Source organism: Nipponia nippon, unplaced genomic scaffold, assembly GCF_047370975.1.
Source record: "Nipponia nippon isolate SJK-2023a ecotype South Korea unplaced genomic scaffold, ASM4737097v1 scaffold_2, whole genome shotgun sequence".
Taxonomy (NCBI): domain Eukaryota; kingdom Metazoa; phylum Chordata; class Aves; order Pelecaniformes; family Threskiornithidae; genus Nipponia; species Nipponia nippon.
Genome location: NW_028262336.1, coordinates 104,443,583 through 104,459,832, shown reverse-complemented (window position 1 = coordinate 104,459,832; position 16,250 = coordinate 104,443,583). Strand labels below are relative to the sequence as shown.

The following is a 16,250-nucleotide window of genomic DNA, read 5'->3' as shown; positions in this document are numbered from 1 at the left end:
GCATAGTATTTCAATGCAAATCTAGTTTTAAATATTTCAGTAATTCTGACAGGCCATTAGTACATTTTCATTTTACAGAGTGAATGCAACTCTTAGTAGAACAAATGTGAACCATTTCAAGCTTTTGTGGAAAAAAGTGAACAACCATGCACAAAATTGAAACAATTCTAACTTTTTGTAGATACTGCATTCCACATTACTTTTAACTTTTCTAAGATTCTAAGATGCCTACACTTCTGTTTAGCCTAAACATCAAGCATTTAAATAAATCCCTTGATTTCCTCATTCAAGGTTAAACTTGTACATAGCTTTTAACAAATCAGAGACCGATATGCAAGATACCTGTTTATATACTTTACATTACTGAGCTGCCATTTGATTCAGCTTACCTCTGAATTATGCAAAAAAAAAGACAAAATTAAAACTGCAATAATGTATTATGTTAAGAAAATAATATATATACACATTCTTTTGATATACAAAAATAAGCATATTACAGTATCTACCACTAATTGAAATACAGTACAATATTGAGCACTTAAGATATAATTTCTTGACTGTTCCTCATATTCCTAATATTTAAGTAGATATTAGTTTGAGCACTGCATATGAGAAGCAAAATTTTCACATAGAGCGTTGCTTATATTTTTCTTTGAAACACTTCATAAAATTTCAAAGAAAGTCTCAACATGCTTCACACTGAAAATTACCGTTTCATGGGACGAGTATTCATCTTCTGCTTGTTGTACAGGAGTCTGTTTGTAGTACAGGTCACTGCTATTGAAGGATCAAGACACAAAGGCTCTGCTGTAGCCAAAATAAGTTGGCTCTCAAGTAGGAGTTTGTCCTCCTGTAATATACACAGCCATTAATGAATGTAAAAATATGAACACTTTTACACTAATTAAGTTGATATATACCTACACATATGTGCACATTATCTTAAAGAAAACTGAAAAAATTGTGTGTGGATATTGAACAAAAGAAAATATTCAACAGTTAAGTATCACTAGCCATTGTTATGAGTTACAGAGCTTTGCGTTGGGTTTCCAACAGGAAAATAAATCCTTCTCAAAAGCAGAAGGCATGTTCTGTTTGTTTGTGTTTTCTTTGTTTGTTTGTTTTAACACAGTACTAGTGGCAATGAAATCCATTTTCTGTCAGTGATTTATACTGATGGACTGGCAATCAGTGCCATAAAGATGACCTACCTAGGACTTTAGATTACAATTTGAAATGGATTTGAGCATGATTGTGGCTCAAATACAAACGAGCACATCAAGTACACCATGCTATTCAGCATTTAACTATAACTGTACAACCACAGTTACTTGGGATCCTCTTTACTGTAACTGTATCAATAGCAAAATGATGCTAGAGGAGCAATTGTGTCATTATACTCCAACTGCTGTTCTGGGGATGTATGCTGAAGATGAATGAAGTAAGGTAAACTAGTTAGAGTAACTCCAATACTGTCATTCTGCATTACCAAAAATTAAGGTCTTATTCTACAAAACTTAGCAAATCCTATTGTTTTCTATGGCATCTTGTGAGAAGATGCTATTAACAAGTTAATTTGGCAGCTCTCTGGAGTGTGTCCCATGCAGCACTATGCACATCACTGACACTCTGAATCAATAAAAAACATAATCAGTTTTGCTTATCAGATTTTATTAAACAAAGAAATAAATAATTTAAATAAATTTTAATTTATTGTGTATTTACTGCATTACTGTAAAGTTTTAAAATAACGGCTAACCCACCTGTGTCCATTTGTGGTTGTCACTTGTTATAGAATGCACATCACATATTAAAGTCTGAGGAAGAAGACATAATGGTAATTAGCTTTTGACTAAATAATAAGATTTTTTAACATACCGTCCTGGTTTCGGCTGGGATAGAGTTAATTTTTTTTTTCCTAGTAGCTGGTATAGTGTTGTGTTTTGGATTTAGGATGAGAATAATTTTGATAACACACTGATGTTTTAGTTGTTGCTAAGTAGTGCTTACAGTAGTCAAGGACTTTTCAGCTTCTCATGCCCTGCCAGCGAGAAACTGGGAGCAGGCACAGCCAGGACAGCTGACCCAAACTGGCCAAAGGGCTATTCCATACCATGTGACATCATGCTCAGTATATAAACTGGGGGGCGGCAACTGCTGCTCGGGAACTGGCTGGGCATCGTTCGGCAGGTGGTGAGCAATTGCATTGTGCATCACTTTTGTATATTCTTTTATCATTGTTATTACTATCTTCCCTTCCTTTTCTGTCCTATTAAACTGTGTTTACCTCAACCTATGACTGACTTTTTTTTTTTCCTGATTCTCTCCCCCATTCCACTGAGGGGCAGGGGGAGTAACGAACGGTTGTTTAGCGGCCTGCCGGGCTAAAGCATAACACATATGTTACGTAATAGCTCATATCCAGTCTAGGAACTACTATAAAACAGTGAGGAATGACTTAAAACACTTCTTACCTGCATTGTAGGACGCAAAAGAATGTGCTTGCTTTGGTATGTTGGAGATTTCATGTTACCAGACTGCCTATAGTCACGTATTTCTGCTATGACACATCCACAATGAAAAATATTAACCTAGTTGAAACAAAAAAAACAATTTGTAAAAAAACCAAGTATTTACCAATCTGCCTCAGCCCTTGCCTCCAAAAAGAAGTTTGCTGTATATCATATACTATTCAGTGATACTATGAATAAAACTAATCACTAATTTTGTCAGGCCAGTGGTCTTTACTACATACCTAGACGTACCTAAAATACAAGCTTCAAATATAGTGTTTTCATATGCCTGCAATGTAGTTTTAAGAAATTCCCATGTCAAATGTTTCATAATGACAAAGAACAAAGGATATTTCGCTAGAGCACAGAGTTGAAGTTGTTTGGCAGCATTAACCATAGCAATCTCTCTTCTACCTCTTTCTCCCCAATATTTTTTTTTCCTATATCTCAATAAAATACTTATTTGGGGCATTAAATATCACAGTTCCAAACGCACAAGTGTTTTAAAGTCTTGTGGTTGGAATCACCTATGTGAAGCATTCAGAAAATCAAGGTCTATCTGGGCACAAAACGTAAGTTCTTTTTGAAAACAAAACTTTCAAACCTGAGATTTTTCTAAAAGATCAACCAAAATAGGTGGTAGCTCCTCTGCATCCAAATATTCAAGCAGCTCTCCTTCCTCATAAGGCAGCCGAATGGTCTCAGAATCTGAATTTAAACAAAACATATTGCTTTTCAAGTTCAAACTTTAACAATGTGAAATCTAAAAGCTTGCCAGAGGAAAAAGCAGGGCCTGCGGAAACCTATCCAAACCTGCAATTTTTTTGCATGGTATTGATTTTTTACATCCATTTCTGTTGCCAGAGCTTGATTTTGCTCTTATTGTGCCAAAAGGCAACATGCCTTTATAGCTCAATGGGATGAAATTTTTGCTCCCAGCTGATATACTGTATGGTCTTATTGCACATTGCAGTACCAGTGTCATGAAGATGCAACTAAACTGGACCACAGATGCCTTTAGTCAGACCTAGATTTAGGAAGCAGTGAAAGAAACAATTTGTGAGGAGTCTGAAGTGAGAGAAACTCAGATAAGCAACACAAGAAGCCAAGGGGAAATAAAAGAATGGAAGGCTATCAAAAAGACTCATATCCACTGATTTATGCTGTACCATTAGAGACCATTTCTGAGCACCTCACAGCTTTATGCAAGTTTTTAGTTCAAGTACAACTGTTCGGGGTTTGTGGGTTTTTTTGTTTGTTTTTGTCCACAAGGGATTATGTTAGAAGTGAAATAGTTAAATGCAAGCAACAACACATTCCAACTATTCACAGAGCATTGTGAGCATATTTAAAAATAAATAGCAAAAATATTACCTGAGCCATTTTTTCCCCTGAGCATAAGTGAATAACCCTCATTTCCCGGATAGAGGTTCACTACCAGACATGACAACGTCTCCTGCATAACCAGCTTCTCAAGTAAATTCACATTTCGCCTCAGCTTCTGCTTTAAAAGTAAACATTGCTTATGAACATAATACTATCAAGTAATTAGTAGCAATAAAAACCATTGCTAGAATATGAATACTGTTTAGATTAATGTTGAAGTATACAGCCAAACAAGCCCTGTTAAAGTTAATTGGACTGTATTATTATACGTACTTATACACACAGATTTTTTTTAAAAAAATCTCATTTAAATTAAAAAAAACAACTTGAGTTATAAGTCCACAGGCAACACAGTTAACAAGAATGAACCTATGCTACTATGTTGTAAACGTACAGTGCACTATTATTTTTATCATTTCTATAAGCATCATTTATACACTATACATTGTTTGATAACAACAACAACAAAATATTTAGTACTTTCAAATATTCCTAGCAGAAGCAGATTATTCCTTTCCGTGATTAAAATATTGAATTACAGCATTTGGAAGCTTTCTTAATTGCATTGCTTTGTCTGTATTTGCTGAAATCTGATCCAGCAGCTGCAGAGACTTCTGCAGCTTCTTTAATTGTACGAATGATCTTTTCCACACACAACAGATTTTTAAAATTAATCAGTATGTTTCAAAGACCTGTACATCCTACAAATTTAAACATTTTAAAAGTCCCCTGAGAACTTAAAACAATGAATTCTAAACCTCAGATAATTTTACACCTTCTGGTTGAAGAGCAGATTTCATGGCTGAATACCAGGTCTGGGTGGAGCCATTCATTGGAAGTTAACCCTAGCACTCAGACTGCTCAACTAATCATTTCACATACACCCAACTAAATAGTAGTGGGCCATCTCTTTTTGAACAAATTTATCTTTCCAGAGATATTGGGAAGATAGAAAGCAGAATCATTACTTGTAAGGGAACTGTTCCTAAGAGAAAAGTACTGAAAACAAACCCCCAAATCCCACAGCAATATAATCCAACAGATCATTTTAACAGGTATGCAGAGAAAAAGGAAGAAAATCTTTTTCATCTGCTGCTATGTAGTTTTGGAACCATTGCCCAAAGTTAACTCTTCTCCATGCATCATGAATGATGGTGACTATCTCCTACTGCCTTTTACAGTTTAGAAATTGTGGAAACTAACACAAAGAAAAGGACAAAGTAGCACAAAAATCCTGGAGAATTAATGGGGAAAGAACTGGAGGAGCAGGGGAGAATGGGGGAAAACATGTCATGGCCACAGTAAAGGTAGAGACTACTCAGGAAAGCCAGTTCCTCATACAGGACTCTGGTGATGCAACCTGTTATGCAAAACCTTCTGCAGTTAAAAATCCTATTAACCGCCCCCTCATCGACCCCAGAACAAGAGACTGCACATGCACTGCTTCACTTTTCAGACACGTTCCTGAGTAGGGGACATAGCCGTTGGGCTTTCACTTAGACACAGTATGAAGTAGCCTGGGGTACAGTAATTGCCACTGGAAAGCAAAGTCAACACTCAACTACTCTGACATCTCTTCTCTTAAGAACTGAGATATTGTCATCTTTTAATGGAAAAGTTCTTTTTTCAGTGTTGGATAGATTAATACTTTCATATTTAGTTATACAATGGCATTAGGAGGACAGAAAGGAATATAAGAATTCTGTAAGAGTTGATTCAAAAAAGGATCATCATGTTATGTAAGAGAGGTTAAGAAGAAATTAATTATTTAAACTGAAGTTATATTTAAAAATAAAAAAGAAAGCAATAAAAAAATAAAAACAATTCAATTCCTCTATCATTGGGACAGAATTCATATTGCTTCTAGAAGTTGTTACTAATAATACTGTTAACATTTCCAATTCAACTTTACTATTTTCATGAGCTGAAGAAAAAGGATCATTCAATTAAGGGCATTATTCCATCCAAAATACAGGCACTGAATAATGTATACTAACTAGTAACCACTCATAGAATTTTTAAATAAACAATTAATCTTTTTTCCCCAGAAATTTGTCTATGCATGCAAGAAATAGCCATGAGATTTATTTTTATGGAAGGCCTCTGCTCCTTAAACACTTCATAAGTAAAATATATAATGGTAATTCAGTTGTAAATGTAATTAAATTTAGTTAATCACATCACTCTCTAGTTTAAATTTATTCGGTGAATGATATGTTAGTTTTATTTTTTAATTTTTAGGTTTTGTTCAATAGTAGCTGGCCAGTTATGGCTTGGGGTTTTTTTTGCTTGTTTCATTTTTTGGGGGGTTAGGATGTTGAAGGGGGAAGACAGGTAAAGGAAAGAGGAGGGGACACCACCACAGACCTAAGAACATTTCTGAAACTGCATTCATATGACTTGAGCTTCTGAAGACAAATTCTAAGCACATTTTAAAATATAAAGCCTCTCTAAGACATGGGAGTAAGTTAGCATTTTAAGTACAAACATTTCAATAAGCAGGTGAAGTTACATTTCACTAAGCATGAAAATTTTTTGACTACAAAAATCAGCTTTCTCCTTTGAGCTGGCTATTAGAGATATTAGCTCAGAGCTGATATTAAGCATTAGCTCAGGTCTTGTCTGGAAAGATTTTAAAGATCAAGAAGTGGCCTGAGGTGTATTACATTTCTTAAGCGTTCATCGCAGTATATTGCAAGAGTTCAAACACCAAGCAACCAGGCCAGTTATACTGCTCTGTTACATCAGCTAAAACTCCTAACCCTCTCTGACTTCATCCACAGAAAAGCAGCACTCCTCCCTCCTGAACACACACCGCAGCGACTGCGCAATGGCTGGGAAGCAGCACAGAGAAGGCACAGGTGCTTCCTTTCACTCCCAGTGACTTCTGATGACTTACTACTGAATAAAGAATACTGAGTACTCCTGCCTAACGAGATTGAAGTAGTAATTTTATGCTGTTTGTTACTGCTCTGTTCTTGGCTATGAGGGAAATGTTAATTTTAATACCTACTCCTCCAACGGTGCACTGGTGTTACACAAAATTATGATTTTATCTTTATCATGACTACTTTTCTTGTCCCTCACGGTAGCATCTTAAATCGATTTTCCCATTTACCTTTATGACTGAAAAGTTGGTCAAAAACCATAAAATAAACAGATTGCTTCCATAAAAAAAGTTCTTGTAGCTATTTACTAATCTCTGTGAAATGGAAACCTAAACTAACCATCCCAGGTTCTTCCCTTGACTTTGGACACATTTCATTAATCCCAGCACCACTTTATGATGCATAGAAGATACACCTTCGAAGGTACAATTTTGTCTAAACTTCAACAGAACTATTAACTATTTGAAAATTAACTTCATGAACAATGCTAAGCATTGTTCTTTCAGGAAGCAGAAAAAGCAAAGCGGAGCTTCGTATATATTGACTGAAAAATAAAACCCAACTCGCTAAAACAATTTGAGGAAGCATCATTTTTCGGTTATAAAATACAAGGAAAAAACTGAAGCCTAAAGACCTTTGTGACCTAGCTGAACTGAAATCAGATCCTCAGAGAAGACTGCAATTCATAACTAAGTATACTTCTACTAGGGTATAACTGGCTGTGTCAATCTTGGGCTGCCGTTCTAATAGAGACTAGTATTAATGCAGCTCATAAAGACAGGGCCATGCAGCCTCTCTAGTGGAGGCAAGAAAACGTGTTTCATAAGTAACACCTAAGGTAAGTTTTTGCAGATCAAACTTCAGGAATACTGTGGTCTGAACAAAGTCTGCTCAGTTCACCCTAATGAGGTTAGCTTTACTTTAAAGTGCCTTCTTACAATCATTTCCTCACCTTACACATAGAAGTTGTATTTTCTTCAAGAACAGAAAGATGCATGCAAGACGATGTTCTATACAATTTCACAAATACATCCAACCCTGCATATCATTCGTCACCATTAGAGATTAATGAAGGACAAAAAATCCCACCAAACCAAACAAAAAACCCCCACTGTTATCTGGCACCATTTGGTTTATTCATGTGTCGTAATTACTCATTTCCCACAGCTACCAGTGTACCTCTTAGAAGCACTTTTACAGCAAAATAGCAGATATGTGCTTTACTATTTTTGCACTAGTTCAGCATGGAACTTAAGTGACTTTCATTAACAGTGTTCTGAAACTTTAATTACTCCGAGATGTTTTCATGCTTGCACACTGGTGCTACCATGTGCAGCTGTCAGAAAGCACCAATTGAGAATGGGCGACTGATCAGTGATTTTTAGTATTTTTTTTTCTGTAGTGGAGCCCCTCAGGTTTACCTGCCTAGCACAGACCACAGACCAGGTCTGTTTCCACATTCATGTTTAAGACTGCTTCCAAAATTATTGTTTTGATTTTTATTTCTTTCAACTTTTAGGTACAGGAATGCTGCATGCTAGAGTCCAAATGAAAAACTGCTCTAGAGAATCACCTCAACATAGTCAGTTCTCTCGCTAGTGTGCACGCACACAAGTAGAAGAGATGCTGAGAAGTAATGAAGCTGGGCAAACTGGACTAATAGAAGATGAATAATTAATTAGTCCTCTGTGAATTATTGTGGAAAATCTGGTCTTCCCTATGAACACCAAGAACAAGGATATGACCAAGTAAACTGCAGGGTAGAAAATAGGAACATGACAGAGATGCAGTATTACAAGAGCTAAGATAAAGGGAGAAAGTTAAGACTGAAAAATAATAGTCAGTGTCAATTTAAAAATTGCTTCTGAGTGGACAACATAATTACAACTTCTACCATCAAAATGGTACAATACTGGCATAGCAACTTTGACAGTTCTGTACACTAAAACCTTTAAGTTACATTCAAGTCATTGGTCAAACTCTAGTCAGAATACTATTTCCTTCTTCAGTTTTACTGTGCAAATTAAAAGACAAGTAGGCAGCCCTATGCTCGCGGATGAAGTTTCACAATAGCACTATCTTGTAACCTTTGCACCTTGATCTTTGAGCTTCTCATTTTCAATAATTACAATCCATAACATAAGATCAAGATATCTGTTAACTGTCCACATCTTAGTTCAGTGAATAGGGGCTCTAAATACAAATTTTTCTATCATAATAAGCTTCCAGTTCTTCAATAAAGAAGAACTTAAATTTTTACTCAAATCTAGATCAGCAATAACTCACTTGATCTACTGTGACGTTATAACTCTCTTCATCACTTATTTTTTATTACAGTTTTATTTTATTTTATGACAGTTGGGTAAGTTTGGCGAGTGTCTTCTAGTTTAACAACTATTGCATTGAAATCCTACCTTTTTTCCAGATTCCAGTCTAGCAAGCCTGACCTTCTCCCTGCTGCTCAAGTATCTTGTTATTCATATTGACATTTTAATCTTTTCAAGTGTGTAATTTGCTTAACACCTCAGGTTTCTGATTTGAATCATATGCTAAATAAAACTAACTACATCTGAACAACCAAAAAGAATTACAGGTGCTCAGTAACTAATCTCTCATTCCCATTTGTCTTCTCATAGGTTTTTACTTCCTTGGGAAGCAGCAATACAGCAGATTCCACACTTATTGTTCTCATTCCATTTGATATTCACAGTTTAGCAAAATAGTTTGTGCCTTTTACGCCTTAGATTTATCGTCGCTAAGCCTGTTTGAGCTTCTTTGTTAATGTTATGAAAAAATTTCACAGAACACCTTAGCAGTTCATCAGTTATCGAGAAATAAATCTGAATTTACAACAAAGCACAGATTCTAAAAAATTCTCTGCATTTTTCCCATGGCAGTTATGCTAAGCAATTGGTTCTGAAACAGTCATACTGAAAACAATGCATGTGGCATTGACACTGGCCCTGAACTTGACCACAACTGACTTCAGTGATGCAGGATTAAGTCAGAATGAACAGGTCACTCAAGCCAGTCTAGGCCTTATTATTCATATTATATCACTCAGTTATTTTTAATAGTACTGTTATCTAGTAAACTTGTTAGATACACCTCTGCATTCTAGACCATTCTTTTGAAATTCTCTCTTTTCATATATAGAAAAGCATCTCGAGCACAATCTTTACAGTCCTCTGCCAGCAGTCTACCTTATTACCTTTAAAAACAGATTTAGCGTTACCAGGTAGCCATTGGCCCTCCCATCACCTTGTTCTTATTTCAAGCTGAACTAAGCTGATGCTATTAAATTACACAGTTTAGTCCACAAAAGTCATAGCAATCGTTTCTCCTGTAGTGTTAGCCTTACGTAACTAGTATAGTAACCAGAATTTATTCTTTTTGAACAAAGGAATTAAGTGAAATAAAAAAAGTATTTTCTGAACTTGCCTGTTCAGACAGCAATGAAAAGCTTCTTAGCAATTTCCACTTACCTTTATCTCAGGCTCTTTTTCACATTCTTCTATATATAAATCATAGAGTTTTTGAAATACAGATTTTCTGAAATTAAAAAAAGCTTAAAATGTAACCAAAATTAAATCAAAGAAATGCTATTTAAAAGGTAAATATTGAAACTCTTACTACCTTCCACTGGATAAATATTTTCTTTTGGGAGGTCTCTGACGGGCACTTTCAATGATATACTAGAAGAGAAAAGTAAACCAAAAAATAACATATATATTACAAAGAAAGTTAATTCTAGCTACCATGCAACTTTGGATCATTACCAGACAGTGTTCTATGGATACAGAAAGTAACTAACGGTTATGGTACCTGACTGTTTCAGAAGCGTACTAAACATGATCTGGTATATGTTACAGTCATCAACAAGGACACATCTCAATTTAGCTGCGAAACACAGCATTTCATGGCTATGGCATGAGTTGCACACGAAGTCTTGATTTTACATTCATGTTTTGTAATTACAGCAGTAAATAACACTACTGTAGTAGTTAACACTACTGTACTTAGTAGTTAATGCTACTGAAGTTAACATGGTAACATACTGAAGTTAACATGCTAAGATACAATCAAATTTGTGTGTACTGGCTCGTCAATATTTACAAATCAAGTACTCCTCAACATAACCAAATTCAGGAAGTTTAATTTTCCCCTTGTTTCTTGCATTTACACTAGTTTTCTCTACAGAGCTGTGTATTATAAATACAATTCATGTACGTTAAATATTTGAATTAAAAAAAGAAGAGGAAGAAGAAGAAGAAGAAAGATATCCTGCATTAAATGTAGCTTATATTCTAACAGGGTTTTTTCAAATCTCTGTTGTTTGTCTGAAGTATTTTGATTAACAACTTAGTTGAGAATTTCAATGAAGAGAGGTTCGCCCACAGAAACATATTTCCCATAATAGGGTTCAAGGTAACCATTATATCAGATGTCAGCATGAAAGAACATGAATGTAAAGGCACTTGCCCCTTTGTTCTAACTGGGCTACCCTTAAAAACACAAACAGGGTTTTGCCATGTATTTCTGCCAGCTGTCTCTGGATCACCACTGTACAACTCCGCTTATTTCACAGCGCACAGATTTGCCGGTTTAACAGGGGAAAACTGAAGTCCTGCATAGTCTATCATCATTACACCTGATGATGTTCTCAGTATGATGGATAAGAGAGAAATATGCCACAGAGCAATTTTAGGGAGAATTTTGCAAAACCAGTGTTACATGTATGGGTGAATATTTATATACATACACACATATATTTACATAACATACTCCTCCACTGCTTTTCAGAAAAAATACAAAAATACAATAGTTATTTTTTAACTGTGAGACCAATATATTATGTGCAAACAAATAACTCAGCTATTCCTTACCTCTGCGCGATCCAATGCCAGTTCTAAAGCTTGTTGCTGCAAGGATTACAAAGGGTTTTTTTTAGAAAGCGCATTAACTGTTTAGACATCCTCATACATAAAAAACACTACAAAAACTCTATTAGTACCGATATGAATTTATAGTTAGAAGATGAGCTCAAACATTCTTTGGCACATACTAAACTTAGCAGGTGAAACCTCATGTAACTGCATCAACAGTAATTAATCCCACTACCAAGTGTCTACACTTGCACAGTTTTGACAAAATTATGAAGTCTTAGAACAATGAAAGGCAATTAGAATTAAAAGTAGGAATAGAAATTACGCCTAAGTAAAAAACAAATATTAACCAAAACAATTAGAGATGACAAGTAGAAAATCTAGGCTACACTAATCAAAAAATAGAGAGAAGTGTTTCGGAGAATCTTCCACTTTTCAGTAAAGCTTAGTAACACTTGTAATAGGTACTCCTTCCCACATATATACTTGTGTTGTTTCCTCAGTTTAACCCATCCCTATCAGCTGTTTGTGAAAGCAAATACCTTTACTTGAACCTGAAGGAACAGAAGGCATATGAACCACATCCAATACATGGCAGTACTAGTTATTTCATACTTTAGAATAGAATTTGGGGGAGAAAAGCATATTACAAGTAACAACAAAGAAATATACAGCAAAAATACTCAAGCTTTTTACCATTCACCTACAGTGTCTCTAATACAAAATTTCTTACCTGTTCTTGGAAAAGAAAATGCACTTGATGTGCTATTACTCACTAGAACCTGCCACTGCAGAACACTAAAAATTTTAAAGTGCTTAGGTGTTTTTATTAATACGTCAGATACATAGGTCTAGTGGATAATTGCATGATTTCAGACGTTCAGTTCACTGACTGCTTGACAATAGGCAAAAATCCATGGCAATATTGCCACCTGTAAATGGAAGAATACTATGTGGAGGCAGGATTTATACTTTACACTCAACTGTCTAACACCAGTCATGACTGCAAACACACCACTAGCTTTATATGATAACTCCTATGATGCACTGGACAGTGACTAAGTGTTCAGAAGTATTTACAAGCTATAAAGGAAGACATCCCTAAAAAAAGAAATATCAGAACTCAAGAGTGACAAGCAAAATAATTTTTTTGCAAAAATGAGAAACATTAATGGCATTCTCCTTATCAGCCAGACAGCTAGCAGACTAGAGTGAAAAGATCTGAAAATATATTACCTGAATCATAACTTACCATTGTAGTTGAAGCCAGGTGACCAAATGGCAAAAGAAGTACTTAAGTTTGGTGCAGCAGGCAAAGAATCATATTTTATGGTCACACTTGGGGTACTGAAAAAAAATGAAGGAGAAAAAATATCACTAAGAAACTAAATTAGCATTTTATTTAAATACAATATTTTCAGTGGTTAATTGTAGTTAAATTTCATTTGCATAGTATCCTTTCCTCCAAAAGTAGAAACAAAAAAGTTTCAGTGTCAGTGTGGAGGTTTCTATTCTAATGACTACTACTACTTTGCACAATCGTTTTACATTAGTTATATTAAATAGTAAGGTAACAATAAGCATGTAATTGAAATTATAGAGCCACGTAGTCTTCTCTATTGCAGCAGTCTACCTAGACAACCCACACATCACATCCACAGATGCACAGAAGGCTAGAATATTTAATGACAAGCAGCCATAACATTTAGTATACACTACTAAGTTTTTTGTTTTGCTTTTATGAAGGTATTATTCCATAGACAACAATTCCACTAGCAGTGCCTTCTAGCACTATTTTAAGATGTTAGTTTAATACTGACTCATAGTAGGCTGTCGATCACAAATTTGCACAGCACTAGCATGTTCCTTAGATGTCCTTGCCCTCAAATACTATGCCCCATGCCCTTTCATTTTCAAAGTCAGCTAGACAGTTGTATACAAAAACAAACAAACAAACCTAGCTAATACCTCCAATCTTTAAATACTGTCCTTAGTATCATTCCCAATGACAAGATGTGAAAATTCAAGTCAATTTTGCCTTCACATTTGAATGCTACAGTGCCTTACGATACTTGAAACATTCACTTAAGAAATTCCACCACACATAACTTTAATTTGTGGAAATATTTCTGTTCCAGCTACATTCCACATCAGCCATGGCTTTGGTAAACACCTTCCTAGATATCAAATGACATGTGCCTGCTACCTCACACCTCCCTAAACCTTACTCAGCTGTTTCAGAGTCGAACCAATTTAACTAGAGAAAAACCACAATGACTCAGAGCTCCCCGCAAGGCTGAAACCTGCTGGCTTCTGGCAGACGGCGAGGTGGTGGGCGAAAAGGAGCCTGCACAGGATGGCCTGGGGGGCGTCCAGCCGTGCCATCCTACAGGCCGGCTGCTTTCCGAGCAGCCTCTCCACCCCCGCCGGCGCCCACGCTGAAGCCGGGTCCTAGGAGAAGGAGACCGACCGAGCACCCAGCCCGACTGCGAGCGAGGCGCAGGTGCAAGCCCCGCAAGGGACGGGGAGCCCGATCCGCACAGGCCCTGCTGTAACCGCCCCGCCGAGCACCGCCAGCCGGGCCAACCGCACCTCCGCGCCCGCCGGGGCTGCCGCCGTCTCCGCGGAGACGGGCCTACCTGCGAGGGCGGAGAGTGACCGGACGGAGCCACCGACCGCAGCAGCCGGCCGGAAAGGGCCGGGCCGGGCTAAGCCGCAAGGCCGCGCTGCGGCCAGGCCGAAGGGCGCAGGCCAGGCCCCCAGCTCCTGCGGCCCACCCGGCGCGGCGCGGCGCGGCCCGGCCCGGCCCGCCAGGGCGCAGGGGGCCGCCGACCGCCTGACCAACCGCCCCCTCCCCGGCGCGGGCGGGGGAGACCCGTGACGCCGAGCGCCGTTACCTGCCGGCCTCCCGCGGGGCCCTGCCCCCCGCACAACGGCCCCCGCCGCCCGCTCATCCGCCCCCGCCTCAGCCCACCGCGGCGCCCCCGGCCGCTTCCGCCCCGCCGCTTCCGACTCGCTGCCGGAAGGGGCGGGGACAGTCGCCATAGCGACGAGGTGGGTTAGGGTGAGGGCGGGAAGCGACTCGCGGCGTCGCCATAGAGACGCCCCGCCCTACGCCCCGCCCCTTCTCAGGCCCCGCCCGCGCCGGGAGCGGCCGTTGGGTGCTGAGGGGCGGAGGGGGCGGGCGGCAGCTGCAGGCGGGAGGGATCCGAGCGGTAGCGAATGCCTGGATGCCTTTGCAGGCCGAAGGTTTAATGCCGCTGTGAAGATATTAATAGGTTTCCTCGTGTCTCGAGGGTGCCGTAAGGATATTTGAAGATTTTTGATGTGACTGTCGTGGTTTAACCCCAGCCAGCAACTAAGCACCACACAGCTGCTCACTCACTCCCCCACAATGGGATGGGAGAGACAATCAGAAGACTGAAAGTGAGAAAACTCATGGGTTGAGGTAAAGACAGTTTAATAGGTAAAGCAAAAGCTGCGTGCACAACCAAAGCAAAACAAGGAATTCAGTCACCACTTCCCATCGGCAGGCAGGTGTTCAGCCATCCCCAGGAAAGCAGGGCTCCATTACACGTAACGGTTGCTTGGGAAGACAAACGCCATCATGCCAAACGTCCCCCCCTTCCTTCTTCTTCCCACAGCTTATATACTGAGCATGACTGATCATACGGTATGGAACGGCCCTTTGGCCAGTCTGGGTCAGCCGTCCTGGCTGTGCCCCCTCCCAGCTTCTTGTGCACCTGGCAGAGCATGGGAAGCTGAAAAGTCCTTGACCAGTGTAAACTCCACTCAGCAGCAACCAAAACATCAGTATGTTATCAACATTATTCTCATCCTAAATCCAAAACACAGCACTGTACCAGCTACTAGGAAGAAAATTAACTCTATCCCAGCTGAAACCAGGACAGTGTCTCCCGGGAAGCTGCGGGCTGCGGAAACTGGTTTCCTTGAGGGCAGAGAGGAAAGGTTAGGTGGTGCGTGGCATGAGAGCAACTCAAGGATAGAGAAGGATTACTTGGGAAAGGTATGGTGGACACATGGCTGGGGAAGCTCTGCTTAGTATCAGCTCGGTGCCTGACTGTAAATTTTACTCAATCATAATGCTCTGTATTTTCATAATTCCCATTTGAGGTATGCAGGAGTTATTCTAAAGAATTATACCAGGAACATTTAAGCCTCTTTTCTCTGTAACAGATTACTGTGAGTAATCTGTTTTAGTAGCTGCTTCTGGGTAACTTGCTAGAGCTGCTAGGTGATTCATCAGATCATTATGCAAACAGCCATTAGTTTGAAGTGATAAAAGCTAACTCTAAAATTGCATTAAAAGCCCTCTGTTTGTAAAGTGAAAAAATGACTGCCTGTTTTGGGGGATTCGTTTGTTTTTTTTTCTGGAATGTTTAATTTTCTGTGAAATCAGACAGATAGACAAAAAAGCACAACTGCATAGCAGATTTGGTATATATATGTTCGTGTACACATTGGCAATTTCTTTTAATTACATAGTCAACAGCAAAGGGATTGGAGGCAACTTGAGAAGAAATTTACTGTGACCTCTCCCTCCAGAGAGGTTAAAT

General features: G+C 38.5%; 1 protein-coding gene across 9 annotated transcripts in view; it reads right to left on the bottom strand.

Moving 5' to 3' along the window:
- The window catches only part of SUPT20H (SPT20 homolog, SAGA complex component), a 37,913-nt gene extending 23,208 nt beyond the window's left edge, over positions 1-14,705 (bottom strand). For 6 of the 9 annotated variants that reach the window (XM_087759621.1, XM_087759616.1, XM_087759617.1 and 3 more), the window contains exons 1-10: positions 14,571-14,705; positions 12,926-13,020; positions 11,674-11,709; positions 10,424-10,482; positions 10,273-10,339; positions 3,888-4,017; positions 3,118-3,221; positions 2,475-2,591; positions 1,764-1,817; positions 711-850 (exon numbers count right to left, since the gene is read on the bottom strand). In XM_087759621.1, coding sequence (XP_087615747.1) covers positions 711-850; positions 1,764-1,817; positions 2,475-2,591; positions 3,118-3,221; positions 3,888-4,017; positions 10,273-10,339; positions 10,424-10,482; positions 11,674-11,709; positions 12,926-12,928 — 710 coding nt within the window. In that variant the 5' untranslated portion in view covers positions 12,929-13,020; positions 14,571-14,705. Of the gene's footprint in view, positions 1-710; positions 851-1,763; positions 1,818-2,474; positions 2,592-3,117; positions 3,222-3,887; positions 4,018-10,272; positions 10,340-10,423; positions 10,483-11,673; positions 11,710-12,925; positions 13,021-14,312; positions 14,342-14,570 lie in introns of those variants that run through there. The other 3 variants (XM_087759620.1, XM_087759614.1, XM_087759613.1) reach the window with 2 other exon arrangements.
- Positions 14,706-16,250: the final 1,545 nt, after the last annotated feature.